Raw genomic sequence first — 18566 nt, forward strand, 5'->3', positions numbered from 1 at the left:
TGGCTGGACACGGCACTGCACCCCAACTGTTACGTCCTGTTGACACCCCGAGCTCGCAAGTGAACACAGAGGATACAGTTCCTCTGGACACGGAAGATGAGCCACTCCAACACCACCACCATGGCAGGAAGTCTTGGCGTTGCCCGCTGCAGACCAGCGACGTCTCGGTCTGCGGGGACCAAAATGGGCGAGAGGGCCTCAGATGCGGGGGGGTGGGGAAAGGATCTGGAGGGAGTCGCGGCCGCAGGTGGGGGGGGTATGTTTAAAATTCATATATAGTTGTGGGGGGTGGGGGTGGGGAGGTGTTGAATAAAAATCGTTCTATTAAAATTTAACTTTTATTTGAATCTAACAATTGTTGTGCATTGTCTTACAATAACAAAAATATAACTTTAGCTCAGTTAAGCATTAATGAAAATGTTGGACAATGGACAGGCAGGGCCAGTGCAGGCGAGGCTAAAATGAAACTCAACCTAACTCTAGGCAAATGCAACTTGTGTTTAACCATAACTGTAAATGTAAATTTCACTGCCCCAATGCAAGTTCATGCAAAGCGTTCATTTATGAGCTGCTGTCGCAACAGCTTTTCAGCCACGTAACTCCCATGGGGTAATGGTCTTCTGGGTCGTGGGGGGGGGTGGGACCATGGCTACATCGCCAGGCTGATTGACCACCCCGAGGTCCTCACCAGCCTCCTCCTCCTCCTCGTCGGCTGGCTCTTCTGTCTCCCCTCCTTCTGGAGGTGGACCTGCATCCCCATCTGGCATTAGTTGTCCTCTCCTTATGGCTAGGTTATGCAGCATGCAACACACCACAATAAACTCAGCGACCTGGTCAGGGTGGTACTGTAGGCTGCCACCAGAATGGTCCAGGCATCTGAAGCGCTGCTTTAGGACTCCAATTGTCTTTTCGACAATGTTGCGTGTCGCTATGTGGCTTTCATTGTAACGTTTCTCTGCTTTAGTGATGGGATTATGCAGAGGGATGATCAGCCAACTGGTAAGGCCATATCCCTTATCCCCCAGCATCCAACAGTGACCTTCTGGCTGATTGACAAACAGGTCAGGGATAGCACTCTCACGTAGGATGTGCACATCATGGATGCTGCCAGGAAATGTAGCATTTACTGCCATGATTATTTGGTTGTGGTCAACAACAAGCTGCACATTTAGGGAGTGGAATCCCTTTCTGTTACGAAACACCTCCGCGTTCTTTAAGGGGGCTTTCAGGGCGATGTGCGTGCAGTCTATTGCTCCCTGCACCTTGGGGAAGTCTGCTATTCTCGAGAAACCCAAAGCCCCCCCGGTCTGTGCCTCCCTGGTCATCGGGAAGCTTATAAAGTCCATCCTGCGAGCGTAAAGGTCCTCAGTCACCTGCCGAAAGCAGCAGTGTGTGGCGTGCTGAGAGATATGACAGATGTCGCCAGCTGAAGCCTAAAAAGATCCCAATGCGTAGAAGGCTAGGGCTGCAATAACCTCCACCTCAACGGACAGTGCGGTTCTGATGGTGCTGGAAGGCTGTAGATCACCCTTGACGAGTTGGCAAAGCTCATCGATGACCTCCTTCTGGAAGCGCAGCCTCCTAAGGCTTGCGTTTTCAGACAAGTTGAGGTAAGATTACTTTTCCAAGTACCTTCGTTGGCTGTACGCTCACCTCCTCTGTCTCCATCTACACATTACCCTGCCACCTCTTCAATTGATCCTTTCAGAAACCAGTGTGTGAGAAGTTACGAGTAATGGCACAGAAAGCATAGGCCCCATCACTATCAATAATTACTTTCACTTAATTAAACTACTCTCTCTCTACTACTCTACACCAACTAACACTGTATACCAGTCAGTCTAATAGGCCCCAACATCAATAATTGTTTTTACTCACCAAATAAATGCAATTTTCACAAAAAAATGTCCATCCACTAAGCTACTATCATTAAATTTATATATAATTTAATATTCTGAGTTGATCTATCTGTAAATAACTCTATAAATGATTCTCAACTATCAGCTCGTTTTTTTCAGGTTCCTCCATCCTTCCTCCGATCTTCAAAATGACGTCCGTAGTGCCCATTTCCTTCCGTATAGCCCGGGAAAAGCAACTATTTCTCAGCGATGTTTTTGGCCTTTCATCAGCCCAATGAAGTGCCGACGATGTGCCGATAGTTGCGATGGATCTTGTGTCGGCGATCAGCTCGGCGAAGTGAGACGAAACTTGAGGGCTTATTTTTCCAGTAATGTTTTGGGCCTAGTTTCCACCTTTTACTCAAAATGGGTGATAGAGGTCCATTTTGGGTGATAGATAGGCCTTAAGATGGGCAATGTGAAGTGTAAATTTACAGCACAGAAGTAGGCCATTTTGGCCCATCGTGTCCGTACCGGCCGACAAAGAGCCGCACGGCCCTCGGTCAGCAGCCATAAAGGTTACATATAAACCTATGAACAATGACGGAAAGGCAAAGAGCATCCAGCCCAACCAGTCCGCCCCACACAACTGCGACACCCTTTATACTGAAACATTCTATACTCCACCCCAACCTCCTGCAGTACTTACCATTATATCTGCGCTAGCCAACAAGAGGTTATCCAGTCTAATCCCAATTACCAGCTCTAGGTCCGTAACCCTGCAGCTCACTGCACTTTAAGTGCCCATCCAAGCACCTTTTAAATGGGGTGAGGGTTTCTGCATCCACCACCCTTCTAGGCAGTGAGTTCCAGACCCCCACAACGCCTCTGTGTGAAGAAGCTCACCCTCAAATACCCTCTGAACCTTCCACCAACCACCTTAAAACTATACTCCCTCATAATTGACCCCTCCACCAATGGAAATAAACCCTTACTATCCACTATGTCCAGGCCCCTCAAAATTTTGTACACCTCAATAAGGTCTCCTCTCAACCTCCTCTGTTCCAATGAGAACACACCCAGCCTATCCAATCTGTCCTCATAGCTAAGATTCTCCATTCCAGGCAGCATCCTAGTAAATCTCCTCTGCACCCTCTCTAGTGCAATCACGTCCTTCCTATAATATGGCGACCAGAACTGCACGCAGTATTCCCGCTGTGGCCTAACCAGACTATTATATAATTTAAGCATAACCTCCCTGCTCTTGTATTCTATGCCTTGGCCAATAAAGGTAAGCATTCCGTATGTCTTCTTAACCACCTTATCCACCTGGCCTGCTACCTTCAGGGATTCTATGGATAAGCACTCCAAGGTCCCTTTATTCATCTACACTTCTAAGTGGCCTACCATTTAATGTGTATAACCTTTCCTTATTAGCCCTCGCCCAAGTGCATCACCTCACATTTCTGCGAATTAGATTCCATTTGCCACTGCTCTGCCCACCGAACCAGTAGATTGATATCCTCCTGCAGCCCATGACTTTCCTCTTCATTATCAACCACACAGCCAATTTTAGTGTCATCTGCAAACTTCTTGGTCATACTCCCTATATTCAAATCTAAAAGAGGGAGAAGTCCCAGTCCTCGTACCACTTGAGCTCGAGGAATTGCAAGAGGAGGACTCCAGCCTCCTGACGTGTGCCACCTGTTCGGCCAACATCGGTTTCGGGCTCCGACTTTTTGGGCTTGAATCGGACGAAGCAGGAACAAGTGTTGTGAGGCGCAGAAGCCGTGCCGGAAAAGCCACCAAGCCAGAACCACCCAGGATGATGCAACAAGCCGATGAGGAGGCAGGACTGGTGGCAGCGATCCAGGAAATGGTGCAGTTGTCGTGGACAAGTGTCGAGCTAAGTCGAGATCCGCTGTAGGCCATGGCTGGGAAAGCTGCCAGCATCGCCATCTTTGCGGAGGAGCACCAGTGCGGTAGAGCGAAACACCGACTCGGTGGAGGCCATGTGCCAATCGATGCTTTCGGGAAATATCATGCAACCCCCTGCTGCCTCACCAGTGAGGCCAACAGATCCCGAGGAGTCGGAGTTGCCAGCCGATTCCATCTCGCCTCCTACCTTCACTCCAAGACGAACACAGCAGCACCGCTCCGGCTGCCCCCCTGCATGGAGCAGAGACGGTGCGGGGCGGGGGGTGAGGGGCAGGGGTGAGGGTGAGGGGTGCGGCTTGCCGTGGTGAAGGTGGAGCGATGGGCCTCACATCGGGGGTGGGGGGGTTAGTGGACAGAGGGTCGGGTGTTGGTGCTGGTGACGTTAACTCTTCAATAAGTTGTTGCTGTTATTTCACAAGGTTCGTTTGGATTGTCACTTGACTGGTTTTGGCGATAATGTACTATTTTTGGATTCACTTATTTGCATGTTCTGTCACTTGCCATGCTGCACTATTCAATGCAGACACATTGTTCATCAATTCTTGGTCAGTGATTAACTATTATATCATCTGGGGTACGTGCTGAGAATCATACAAACCTCCTTCTGGTGTACTGGTCTCTGAGCAATGTCTGGTGTCCACATATGATGCGACTCTTTAATGGGTCCTGTCATCAGGCTATCTCACAACGACAAGGGTAACCAATGCAGGAAGGCTGCCATTGAATGAGGAGATAGTTGCACAACTTGGAGGCCACACATTAAGGCTTGCACTTCAGTCCACATTTTCTTAGGTCCAACATCGTGGAGTCCCACCCCTGATAATGACATATTGCTCAGTGACATCGCAGTCCATTATATATATTGTCCCGGATTCTATACTGGAGCTCGTGTTGTTCTCAGGATCACATCCTGCCACCTGACAGAACTTTACATGATCCCATTATATACTTCGACATAAGCTCATACCATCTGTACACTCACATTGTCTCAATAAATCTGTTGTGCCTGCAATGTTGTGAAAACCCTTATAGCACATCACCATCGAGTCTTTACTGTATCTCGGAGCTCATTGCCGCTTCCTATACACACCGGCTCTTCAACGGAGCACTTTTCATTTACATCTGTGAAGTCTTTCTATGCAGTTTAATTTCCATCTGTGAACTCACTCTGAGGGTGTGATAATGGTGCAGCGTGCGTATGATACCCGGGATGTGCCGCTCTGGATCACTCTGCGCGATTCTCCCTGCCGCCCGATTTACAGCCAGCTGAGACCACCTTTTTCCCAGCGGTTGTTCAGGCGGGAGGAGCAGCATCTTAAAGGATCCTAGACCACCAAAATTACACTGATGGAGCCTCCGGCATGGACAGGCGGCAGGAAGTTACGCCGGCGGTACTTCCCTGATGAAACTCCTGCCGGGTGGGACCTGGGCGGAACCTGGGCAGCAGGTGGGAGGGACCTGGGTACATGAGGAATGTCGGCAAAAACATTTTTTGGGGGCAGCACCTCAGCGGTTGTGGGCTGCTCATTGACCAAGTTCGGGCCCAATAACTTTGTGAAAGCATAAAGCTAAAGATTAATTCTTGAAATGCCACTTACTTCGATTTCAGGAACACATTCAAGCGATGCTTAACGGCTATTTTTTGGGTGGCATGAACAGGGTCTCCAACTCCATTCTTGCTGTAAAGGAAGAAAAGATCTTCAGCTGAATAATTATTTAAAAGGGATATTGTACTAAAATATTGTACTCAGCCTAGAGTCAGGGAAACAAGCCCTACAGATCACCAACAAATAAAGGCACCAACCCGATCGCTGCTTCTCCTACTACCCCAGCCCTCGGCCTCCCTCCCCCCACGAGATCCCTGACCCCTCCCCCCCCAGCCCTGAGCTCTCTCTCCCCCATGAGATCCCTGACACCACCATGCCCCTGACCCCCAATCACCCTCACCTCCAAAGCTTCCAATCTCCTTCCCCCAGTCCCTGACCCAGCTGACCTCCCGACCTCCCTCACCTCCCCCCAAGATCCCCAGCCCCCTAGCCCCTGACCTCGCTCCCGAGATTCCCAATATCCTCAACCCCCCTCCCAGCTCCCAACCTCCCTCACCTCTCAGCCCCTTCCCTCGGTGAGCCCTGACCTCCAAGCTCCGAAGCTACGGGTTGTTGCTGGCTGATGTGATCCCCCCCCACCACCATCGATTGCTCGCCCCCGAGCTCCCACACCAGCCTCACAATCTCCCCCGAGCCCCTCGATTCCCCCCAAGCTGCTTGATCTCCCCGATCGCATTGGAATAGTTGATGCGGGGGGGAGACAGGCGATGATGCGGGGGGGAGACAGGCGATGATGCGGGGGGGAGACAGGCGATGATGCGGGGGGGAGACAGGCGATGATGCGGGGGGGAGACAGGCGATGATGCGGGGGGGAGACAGGCGATGATGCGGGGGGGAGACAGGCGATGATGCGGGGGGGAGACAGGCGATGATGCGGGGGGGAGACAGGCGATGATGCGGGGGGGAGACAGGCGATGATGCGGGGGGGAGACAGGCGATGATGCGGGGGGGAGACAGGCGATGATGCGGGGGGGAGACAGGCGATGATGCGGGGGGGAGACAGGCGATGATGCGGGGGGGAGACAGGCGATGATGCGGGGGGGAGACAGGCGATGATGCGGGGGGGAGACAGGCGATGATGCGGGGGGGAGACAGGCGATGATGCGGGGGGGAGACAGGCGATGATGCGGGGGGGAGACAGGCGATGATGCGGGGGGGAGACAGGCGATGATGCGGGGGGGAGACAGGCGATGATGCGGGGGGGAGACAGGCGATGATGCGGGGGGGAGACAGGCGATGATGCGGGGGGGAGACAGGCGATGATGCGGGGGGGAGACAGGCGATGATGCGGGGGGGAGACAGGCGATGATGCGGGGGGGAGACAGGCGATGATGCGGGGGGGAGACAGGCGATGATGCGGGGGGGAGACAGGCGATGATGCGGGGGGGAGACAGGCGATGATGCGGGGGGGAGACAGGCGATGATGCGGGGGGGAGACAGGCGATGATGCGGGGGGGAGACAGGCGATGATGCGGGGGGGAGACAGGCGATGATGCGGGGGGGAGACAGGCGATGATGCGGGGGGGAGACAGGCGATGATGCGGGGGGGAGACAGGCGATGATGCGGGGGGGAGACAGGCGATGATGCGGGGGGGAGACAGGCGATGATGCGGGGGGGAGACAGGCGATGATGCGGGGGGGAGACAGGCGATGATGCGGGGGGGAGACAGGCGATGATGCGGGGGGGAGACAGGCGATGATGCGGGGGGAGACAGGCGATGATGCGGGGGGGAGACAGGCGATGATGCGGGGGGGAGACAGGCGATGATGCGGGGGGGAGACAGGCGATGATGCGGGGGGGAGACAGGCGATGATGCGGGGGGGAGACAGGCGATGATGCGGGGGGGAGACAGGCGATGATGCGGGGGGGAGACAGGCGATGATGCGGGGGGGAGACAGGCGATGATGCGGGGGGGAGACAGGCGATGATGCGGGGGGGAGACAGGCGATGATGCGGGGGGGAGACAGGCGATGATGCGGGGGGGAGACAGGCGATGATGCGGGGGGGAGACAGGCGATGATGCGGGGGGGAGACAGGCGATGATGCGGGGGGGAGACAGGCGATGATGCGGGGGGGAGACAGGCGATGATGCGGGGGGGAGACAGGCGATGATGCGGGGGGGAGACAGGCGATGATGCGGGGGGGAGACAGGCGATGATGCGGGGGGGAGACAGGCGATGATGCGGGGGGGAGACAGGCGATGATGCGGGGGGGGAGACAGGCGATGATGCGGGGGGGAGACAGGCGATGATGCGGGGGGGGAGACAGGCGATGATGCGGGGGGAGACAGGCGATGATGCGGGGGGAGACAGGCGATGATGCGGGGGGAGACAGGCGATGATGCGGGGGGGAGACAGGCGATGATGCGGGGGGGAGACAGGCGATGATGCGGGGGGGAGACAGGCGATGATGCGGGGGGGAGACAGGCGATGATGCGGGGGGGAGACAGGCGATGATGCGGGGGGGAGACAGGCGATGATGCGGGGGGGAGACAGGCGATGATGCGGGGGGGAGACAGGCGATGATGCGGGGGGGAGACAGGCGATGATGCGGGGGGGAGACAGGCGATGATGCGGGGGGGAGACAGGCGATGATGCGGGGGGGAGACAGGCGATGATGCGGGGGGGAGACAGGCGATGATGCGGGGGGGAGACAGGCGATGATGCGGGGGGGAGACAGGCGATGATGCGGGGGGGAGACAGGCGATGATGCGGGGGGGAGACAGGCGATGATGCGGGGGGGAGACAGGCGATGATGCGGGGGGGAGACAGGCGATGATGCGGGGGGGAGACAGGCGATGATGCGGGGGGGAGACAGGCGATGATGCGGGGGGGAGACAGGCGATGATGCGGGGGGGAGACAGGCGATGATGCGGGGGGGAGACAGGCGATGATGCGGGGGGGAGACAGGCGATGATGCGGGGGGGAGACAGGCGATGATGCGGGGGGGAGACAGGCGATGATGCGGGGGGGAGACAGGCGATGATGCGGGGGGGAGACAGGCGATGATGCGGGGGGGAGACAGGCGATGATGCGGGGGGGAGACAGGCGATGATGCGGGGGGGAGACAGGCGATGATGCGGGGGGGAGACAGGCGATGATGCGGGGGGGAGACAGGCGATGATGCGGGGGGGAGACAGGCGATGATGCGGGGGGGAGACAGGCGATGATGCGGGGGGGGGAGACAGGCGATAATACGGGGGGGGGAAGACAGGCGATAATACGGGGGGAGACAGGCGATAATACGGGGATGAAAATAGGTGGTCTTGGTGATGGAGAGAAAATGGATTGAGGCGCCCGCCTTGGGGTGAAGTAGGCTGTCAATGTTGCGAACAGTTTGGTTCAACCTGAGACAGTAGCTGGGGGGCGGGATGGAAATGGTAGCAAGGGGATGGAGTTTGTACTTAGAGCAAAAGACAAAAGACAGATCATACACACTGATCTGCAACTTCCATCTATCAACCTAGTTGCATTCTTGATCATTATTTTCCTTCTTTCTATTTATCTACTGAAGAAGCATCTGACTTGTAGATCTAAAGACATCTTAATTTTTTCCTGAGCCCACGTTGACTCTCCCTTAATGCATTATGATACAAACTAGCAAGATAATAAGAACACCATCATCGCCAGGTCACACATCATTCTGATTTGTATTTACAGTGGAATTTCCTGCCCCACAGCATTGCGGGTGCACTGCCAACGCAAGGATTGCAGTGCTTCAAGGAGAAGGCTTACCGCCACCTTCCCTGGGCAACTCGGGATGGGCGATAACGCCAGACTTGTCCGAGACATCCACATTCAGAGAACAAGTAAAAGAAAGTCACAACTTGTTAGTCAGCATAGATTCAGGAAAGAAAGTTTTAATGATCTGCTAGAGCTTTTCAAAGGCACTGCCGACAAGCTGGACAGGGGAGACACTGTTCATTTTCAGAAAGCTTTTGATTAAGTTTGTCACAAGTTGCACCAATCAGTGACTAAGTTAATGGCTATTTCAGAACTGGAAGAAATGTTCGAAAAATTCTTGTTTTCTAAATCTGGTTCGAGTTGCTGTGATGTTGATTAGTAAAATATTGAAGATAACATTTAAAGATAGTTTTAACATTCTATTAAAATAATGAGTGTTCATTCCCTACTTACTTGCTGACATTGATGCTGACACTTGCAAATTCCTCTTTAAATGGGTCCGTCCCAAGGTCCCAAGAAATAGAAAATTCTGCCTATCGTTTAAAAAAAAAAGGTTATCAGAGTAAGACAAAAGCTGCAATAAATCTAGTGCAAGTAGCAGAATTATAAACACTGTTTAAAGAGAAGTATAGTGCCATTAAATCAGGCCTGAATCTGAAACGGTATGGGAAGAGAGTCTCTAGCCAGTTACTCAGCAGTACCAGCAGGAACTCAGTAAAACTTTCTGTAGAAAGTTTAATGTGAACTCCTTTTGTTTGTTAGTTTTTAAACTGTTTGAACTATATGTTAAAAAGAATGCATATTACTGACTGACATTGTATGTGTGTACATATAGGAAGAAGGGTGTGTGCATACTTGTGGAGGAATATATGCTTAAACATTGGCATATATTACTTCCAGAGCTCCCAAGGATCGATCCTTGGCCTCTTCAGCTACAGGCTGTCCCTTGGCAAAGACATGACATAAGAACATAAGAAAGAGGAGCAGGAATAGACCATTTTACGCCTCAAGCCTGCTCCGCCACTTAATAAGATCATGGCTCTCTGATCTTGGGCTCAGCTCCACTTCCCCACCCGCTCCCCATAATCCTTCACTCCCTTATCGTTCAAAAATCTGTCTATCTCCACCGTAAATATATTCAATGACCCAGCCTCCACAGCTCTCTGGGGCAGAGAATTCCACAGATTTACGACCCTCAGCGAAGAAATTCCTCCTCATGTTTTATTCTGAAACTATACCCTCTAGTTCTAGATTCCCCCACGAGTGGAAATATCCTCTCTGTGTCCACCTTGTCGAGCCCCCTCAGTATGTTGTATGTTTCAATAAGATCATCTCTCATTCTTCTAAACTCCAATGAGTATAGGCCCAACCTGCTCAACCTTTCTTCATAAGTCAACCCCGTCATCTCCAGAATCAACCTAGTGAACCTTCTCTGAACTGCCTCCAATGCAAGTATATCCCTCCTTAAATAAGGAGACCAAAACTGTACGCACTCTAGGTGTGGCCTCACCAACGCCCTGTACAGTTGTAGCAGGACTTCTCTGCTTTTATACTCTATCCCCCTTGCAATAAAGGCCAACATTCCATTTGCCTTCCTGATTACTTGCTGTACCTGCATACTAACTTTTTGTGATTCATGCACAAGGACCCCCAGGTTCCTCTGCACTGCAGAATTTTGTAATCTCTTCATTTAAATAATAATTTGCTTTTTTATTTTTCTTGCCAAAGTGGATAACCTCACACTTTCCCACATTATACTCCATCTGCCAAATTTTTGTCCACTCACTTAGCCTGTCTATATCACTTTGCAGATTCTTTGTCTCCTTCTCACAACTTGCTTTCCCATCCATTTTTGTATCAGCAAACTTAGCTACATTACACTCGGTCCCTTTATCCAAGTAATTAATATAGATTGTAAATAGTTGACCCCAGCCCTGATCCCTGTGGCACTCCACTAGTTACCGTCTGCCAACCGAAAAATGACCCATTTATCCCGACTCTCTGTTTTCTGTTAGTTAGCCAATCCTCTACTCATGCTAATATATTAACCCCAACCCCATGAGTGCTTATCTTGAGCAGTAACCTTTTATGTAGCACCTTATCGAATGTCTTCTAGATATCCAAATACATCACATCCACTGGATCCCCCTTATCCACCCTGCTCGTTACATCCTCAAAGAACTCCAGCAAGTTTGTCAAACATGATTTCCCTTTCATAAAACCATGCTACCTCTGCTTGACGGCATTATGATTTTCCAAATGTCCTGCTACTGCTTCCTTAATAATGGACTCCAACATTTTCCCAACGACAGATGTTAGGCTAACTGGCCTATAGTTTCCTGCTTTCTGTCTGCCTCCTCTTTTAAATAGGGGCGTTACATTTGCAGTTTTCCAATCCACTGGGACCTCTCCAGATGCTAGCCACTTCTTTTAAGACCCTAAGATGCGAGCCGTCAAGTCCAGGGGACTTGTCCATTTTAGTCCCATTATTTTACCGAGTACTTTTTCTTTAGTTATACAGTAGTGATTGTTTTAAGTTCCCCCTCCCTATAGCCCCTTGATTATCTATTGTTGCGATGTTTTTAGTGTTTTCTACTGTGAAGACCGATACAAAATGTTTGTTCAAAGTCTCTGCCATTTCCCTGTTCCTCATTATTAATTCCCAATCTCATCCTCTAAAGGACCAATGTTGACTTTAGCTACCCTCTTACTCTCTGTTTTATATGAATCCTGCACTGCCTCTGTGCTGTGCAACATCCAGTCAAACACTGGCAACACTGAAGACTGAAGTCATTGTCTTTGGTCCCCGCCACAAACTTTTTTCCCTAGCCACCGATTCCTGCCCCCTCCCTAGCCACTGTCTCAGGCTGAGCCAGACTGTTTGCAATCTCGGCGTCCTATTTGACCCCGAGTCGAGCTTCTGATCACATATCTTCTTCATCACTTCCACCTTATGTAACACTGCCCATTTCTGTCCCTACCTCAGCCCATCTGCTAAAGAAAACCTCATCCAAATCTTTGTCACCACCAGACTCAACTATCCCAGGGCTCTCCTGGCTGGTCTCCCATTCTCCACCATCCGTAAACATATACCCGCACCAAGTCCCGCTCATGTATCACCCCTGGCCTTGCTGACTTACATTAGCTTCCAGTCCCCCAACGCCTCCAATTTAAAATTGTCATCCTTGTGTCAAAAGCTCTTCATGGCCTAATCCCTCCCTGGTGAACCTTGTAACCTCCTGGGGAAAGGGTGTGTGTGTACATGTGGAGGAGAGGGATGATTAAATACATGTGTGTGTACATTTTCTTGTTTTAGATAAATGTCTGTTTATTTTCATTTTAAAATGTGAAAGTGACAAAATGATTTAACTACTTACTTGTGAAGTCCTTTTGAACACTGGATGGGAAATCTCACAGCTTAAGAATGATAAGGAAGATGTTGTTGCTTGATTGGTACACTTGATATCTGCGAGCTGTGGAGGCACAAAAACATAGGTACGGTCAAAGTGATGTAAACTCAGCCAGTGTTCCACAGTGCCAATTCGGCAATGACCCATCCCAACGGATTACATCCTGAACAAATACATTTCTGTTGGGAACAGGAAATCAATGATGGGATCTGGACTCTCACTGTAGAAATATGTTCCTGTTGAACTAAATGTCCTTGTGAAGCAGAGTTTGATGATTATTTAAGCATTATTAGTGACTGGGGAGGGTGGTATAAGATGTTGCAGCATCGAATGCAAAGGTTGGTCTTTTCTCACCCGTCTTTTCATATGTTCATGATTAACTGGAGTAACATCCTGTGGCAGTCCTACCTTCTAATAAAAACAAACATTAAAGCAAGCTACTACCAGATTTAAATAAACGTTGATCTTAATCAACCGCAAAAAATTGCAGGTGCTGGAAATCTGAAACAAAAACTGAAAATGGCACTGAGCAGATCGTCTGTGGAGAGAACAAATGAGTTAATGATCCTGATATTATTGCAAAGGCAGGTTCCGAGTGGGGGAGGGGGGATTGTGTTTGCAAAACCCGGAAGTAAAGCCAGTGGGTCGGATTCTCTGATTTCAACTTCCGAATTACAAATATCTCTGACTTCATTTCATCAATGACTGAACTATGAGAAGACTGAGTATAGTGATTGCCAAGAATGTTACTCTGCAGCGACTAATTCATATCCCTTTCTTTTGTCTTCAAGGGCCTTCATGTGCAGAGCAACAGTCTGTGGACATGCCTGATGACGATTCCTCACAGGACCTCACTCCTTCGGAGGGTGCCTCATTACAGGACGTACAGCCAAGCACTCGCGTAAATAAGAACATAAGAAATAGAAGCAGGAGTAGGCCATACGGCCCCTCGAGCCTGCTCCACCATTCAATAAGATTATGGCTGATCCGATCATGGACTCAGGTCCACTTCTCTGCCCACTCCCCAAATACTTGCACTTTGGTGGGTCCAGTTAGAGAGTTAGTTGGGTTTTCACCTGGTGATTAACAATTCATGAGTCCACACGAGCAGACACTTGGTGGCAGGGATAGCTGTGGAGAGTCTGCATTGGGGGTGCAATGCTCTCCAAGGTTTGGTCAGTTTGACACCGATGCTGAACCAATCCTTGAAAAGGAGAATGATAGAGGTTCATCAGCAACTTTGCGAGGCAATGACAGATGTGCAACACACACCCTCCACGATAGTGGTGAGGATGGAGGAGTCCCGCTCCGACAGTACTGAATTGCTGGCACAGGGAAGTGCCTGATTGTCTGCCTTGGAGAGAATGGCCACCTCCGAGAAGCTTCACACCTGGCTCTCAAATTAGTCCATGCAGACCATTAGCATGGCCATGCAAACTTGTCTGCCGCCTTAAACAAGATGACAGGTAGCTGATCCGTGGCCTTACAACGCGTCATTGATCTTCACCAAGTTGGTCTGCAGTAGAGTGGTAGGAGTGATGTGGCGTTAGCCAGAAGAGGGATGATGGTGAATGGAGGCATGGAAGTGGGAACTCCACTCAAAGCACTCCCACTTCTTACCCATTGCCACCCCCTCCACTACCCCCACCCCACCTCAGCCAGTACCGTCTCCCGATGGCTGAGTCTGCCCCTGCACAGATGCAGGATGAGCAGTCATTGGCGGGGCCCTCAGGGGCTCCAAAGTCCAGAGATCAGTAGCCAAAAACATCTCAGCAGTCAGAGCAGTGACCTCCGCTGAAGCCACATGGGATGCACCACATAGAAATGCAAGTTAAGGCATTTGTAATTCACCAACAGTATGCACATGGTTGTTTGACAAAATGATATGTTGTTGAGTTTGTTTTTTTAATAATGCCACATAAAATGTATTGCTTAGCATCACTTCCATATCTTACCCATTATTGCACCCGGAGTGCCAACTCACTTTCTTCATGATGACCGTAGATACTTAACGGCACTCATTGGGCGGGTATGGGTGGGTGGGTGCGCGTTGAAGCACTATTGTGTGTGGGAAGGGGGTTAATGGTGGTGGCCTACTTCTGTTATTTGTTCCAGTCAGAATAACTAAATGACCTTTTCAGCTTTTTTTTTGTCATTTATGGGATGTGGGCATCATTGGCAAGGCCGGCATTTATTGCCCATCCCTAATTGCCCCTTGAGAAGGTGGTGATGAGCCACCTTCTTGAACCACTGCAGTCCGTGTGGTGAAGGTGCTCCCACAGTGCTGTTAGGGAGGGAGTTCCAGGATTGTGACCCAGCGACGATGAAGGAACAGCCAACATACTTCCAAATGAGGATGGTGTGTGACTTGGAGGGGAACGTGGAGGTGATGGTGTCCCTATGCGCCTGATGCCCTTGTCCTTCTAGGTCACGGGTTGGGAGGTGCTGCCAAAGAAGCCTTGGCGAGTTGCTATAGTGCATCTTGTAGATGGTGCACACTGCAGCCAAGGTGCATCGGTAGTGGAGGGAGTGAATGTTGAAGGTGGTGGATGGGGTGCCAGTCAAGCAGACTGCTTTGTCCTGGATGGTGTCGAGCTTCTTGAGTGTTGTTGGAGCTACACCCATCCAGGCAAATGGAGAGTGTTCCATCACACTCCTGACTTGTGCCTTGTAGATGGACTGGGGAGTGATCCCCTGGGGTGTTGACGATGAATGATTCAGCGATGGTAATACCATTGAATGTCAAAGGGCTTTTTTGTGGACAGGACATACCTGGGCAGTTTTCAATATTGTCGGATAGGTGCCAGTGTTGTAGCTGTACTGGAATAGTTTGGCTAGAGGCGCAGCTAGTTCTGGAGCACGAGTCTTCAGCACAACAGCCGTAATGTTGTTGGGGCCCATAGCCTTTGCTGTATCCAGTTAATTCAGTGGAGTGAATCGAATTAGCTGAAGACTGGCTTCTGTGATAGTGGGGACGTCAGGAGGAGGCTGATATGGATCATCCATTCGGCACTTCTGGCTGAAGATGGTTGCAAACGCTTCAGCCTTGTCTTTTGCAGTTGCGTGCTGGGCTCCGCCATCATTGAGGATGGGGATATTCATGGAGCCTTCTCCTCCCGTTAGTTGTTTAATTGTCCACCACCATTCACGACTGGATGTAGCAGGACTGCAGAGCTTTGATCTGATCTGTTGATTGTGGGATCGCTTAGCTCTGTCTATAGCATGCTGCTTCCGCTGCTTAGCATGCATGTAGACCTGTGTTGCAGCTTCTCTAGGTTGGTACCTCATTTTTAGGTACGCCTGGTGCTGCTCCTGGCATGCTCTTCTACACTCCTCATTGTACCAGGGTTAGTCCCCTGGCTTGATGGTAATGGTAGAGTGAGGGATATACCGGGCCATGAGATTTACAGATTGTGGTGGTATATAATTCTGCTGCTGCTGATGGCCCACAGCGCCTCATGAATGCCCATTTTTGAGCTGCTAGATCTTTCTGAATCTATCCCATTTAGCACCCCACACAATATGACTCAGACTGGATTTCATCCCCACAATGACTTTGCAGTGGTCACTGCTATGAATGCTGTCATGGTCAGATGGATCTGCGACAGGTAGTTTGGTGAGGGCGAGGTCAATTAGGTTTTTTCCTCGTGTTGGTTCTCTCACCACCTGCCACAGGTCCACTCTGCTCTCCTCTCTGCTGTTCTGCACCTCCCTCCTGTGCACGTGCTGATCCCACCATGGCACGTTGTTGCTGCAGTGGATGGTGATTGTCTTCCTTGTTCGACGTCGAAAACATCCATGGCACTCCCCCAACCTGCAGGTGTCCGTTTGAAAGCTTACAAACTTCTCAGTCAGAAGAACTCTCTGCAAAACGTTTCCGAGAGGGAACTCACAGTTGCAGCCGGTTTGAGACTTTATTCAGATCGGGCAATCTGAGCATTAAAGATTTACATGAAGTACACCTGAAACTTGCAACCTTTTCACAGGAAACCCCTGCTGGTGGTGAAAAATTCAAATGCCTGTTTAATTCAATTGAAAATTGCCTCATTATCATGTGCCCACCATCGACCCGCCCGTGCCCAGCATACCCCGCCCGTGCCCACCAGCGCCCCGCCCGTGCCCACCGCCCCGCCCACCAGCGCCCCACCCGTGCCCAGCAGCGCCCCGCCCGTGCCCAGCAGCGCCCCGCCCGTGCCCAGCAGCGCCCCGCCCGTGCCCAGCATCAGACCGACTCAGACGCTCGCAGTCAAACGTTAAACCCAGAAGTTGGTGTTGGGTCCAGTTTCTACTACTTTTACTTCGGACTTGACACCAACTCCCCCCACCACCGCCCCCACCCCCCCTCCGCCCCCCCACTGCCCCCCACCCCCATTCTTGAAACTCTCCCGATATTTCAGCTATAATTCCTTCGTCAGAATTTCATCGCACCAGTGGTTTTGAGATCCCCTTTTTGAAGTAAAGGCTCTTTGGGTAGGACAGGTCCATGGTGGTGAGATATGAATCCTCTCCAGCATTGGACAGAAGAATCTTCAAACTCACTTCTTTTGTCTTGCCAACAATCCACATAAAGTTTCTGAAAACAGTTATAATTTGCATTAGCAAAACAAGACCAATTGTGAATATTCATCATGTTACACACCACACCCACCATCACCGGACACTGTTACACACCACACCCACCATCACCGGGCACTGTTACACACCACACCCACCATCACCGGATACTGTTACACACCACACCCACCATCACCGGATACTGTTACACAATACACTCTCCATCACCGGACACTGTTACACACCACACCCACCATCACCGGATACTGTTACACACCACACCCACCATCACCGGACACTGTTACACACCACACCCACCATCACCGGATACTGTTACACACCACACTCACCATCACCGGACACTGTTACACACCACACCCACCATCACCGGGCACTATTACACACCACACCCACCATCACCGGACACTGTTACACAATACACTCTCCATCACCGGACACTGTTACACACCACACCCACCATCACCGGATACTGTTACACACCACACCCACCATCACCGGGCACTGTTACACACCACACCCACCATCACCGGACACTGTTACACACCACACCCACCATCACCGGGCACTGTTACACACCACACCCACCATCACCGGATACTGTTACACAATACACTCTCCATCACCGGACACTGTTACACACCACACCCACCATCACCGGATACTGTTACACACCACACCCACCATCACCGGACACTGTTACACACCACACCCACCATCACCGGATACTGTTACACACCACACTCACCATCACCGGGCACTGTTACACACCACACCCACCATCACCGGACACTGTTACACACCACACCCACCATCACCGGGCACTGTTACACACCACACCCACCATCACCGGATACTGTTACACAATACACTCTCCATCACCGGACACTGTTACACACCACACCCACCATCACCGGATACTGTTACACACCACACCCACCATCACCGGACACTGTTACACACCACACCCACCATCACCGGATACTGTTACACACCACACTCACCATCACCGGGCACTATTACACACCACACCCACCATCACCGGACACTGTTACACAATACACTCTCCATCACCGGACACTGTTACACACCACACCCACCATCACCGGATACTGTTACACACCACACCCACCATCACCGGGCACTGTTACACACCACACCCACCATCACCGGACACTGTTACACACCACACCCACCATCACCGGGCACTGTTACACACCACACCCACCATCACCGGGCACTGTTACACACCACACCCACCATCACCGGATACTGTTACCTTCAATAGCCTTCCCTGGTAACTTAGGCCACAATTCCATTACATTTCGTGTATAAATGTTAGATCTGTATTACCTTCTTGCTACTAACACTCTGGGGTAGAAATTGCCCTCCGCCGGAAACAGGGCACATCTACCGTTTTTGAAGTGTTCTGCAACGGATGCAGTGGCCTATCCAGAGAAATTCAGCTCCTCAGGGTTTTTTTTCCAGCGGGGTGGAAATGGATCATCAAGGGGGCA

At 51.0% G+C, this 18566-nt stretch overlaps 1 protein-coding gene across 2 annotated transcripts in view; it reads right to left on the reverse strand.

The window, feature by feature from the left end:
• LOC139226240 (integrin alpha-E-like) overlaps nt 1–18566 on the reverse strand; it is a 244876-nt gene that overhangs the window by 62301 nt on the left and 164009 nt on the right. For both annotated transcript variants that reach the window (XM_070856861.1, XM_070856862.1), the window contains 4 exons: nt 16906–17050; nt 12445–12540; nt 9521–9600; nt 5375–5455 (listed from right to left, as the gene is read on the reverse strand). In XM_070856861.1, coding sequence (XP_070712962.1) covers nt 5375–5455; nt 9521–9600; nt 12445–12540; nt 16906–17050 — 402 coding nt within the window. The remainder of the gene's footprint in view (nt 1–5374; nt 5456–9520; nt 9601–12444; nt 12541–16905; nt 17051–18566) is intronic.

Source organism: Pristiophorus japonicus, chromosome 16, assembly GCF_044704955.1.
Source record: "Pristiophorus japonicus isolate sPriJap1 chromosome 16, sPriJap1.hap1, whole genome shotgun sequence".
Lineage (NCBI taxonomy): Eukaryota > Metazoa > Chordata > Chondrichthyes > Pristiophoridae > Pristiophorus > Pristiophorus japonicus.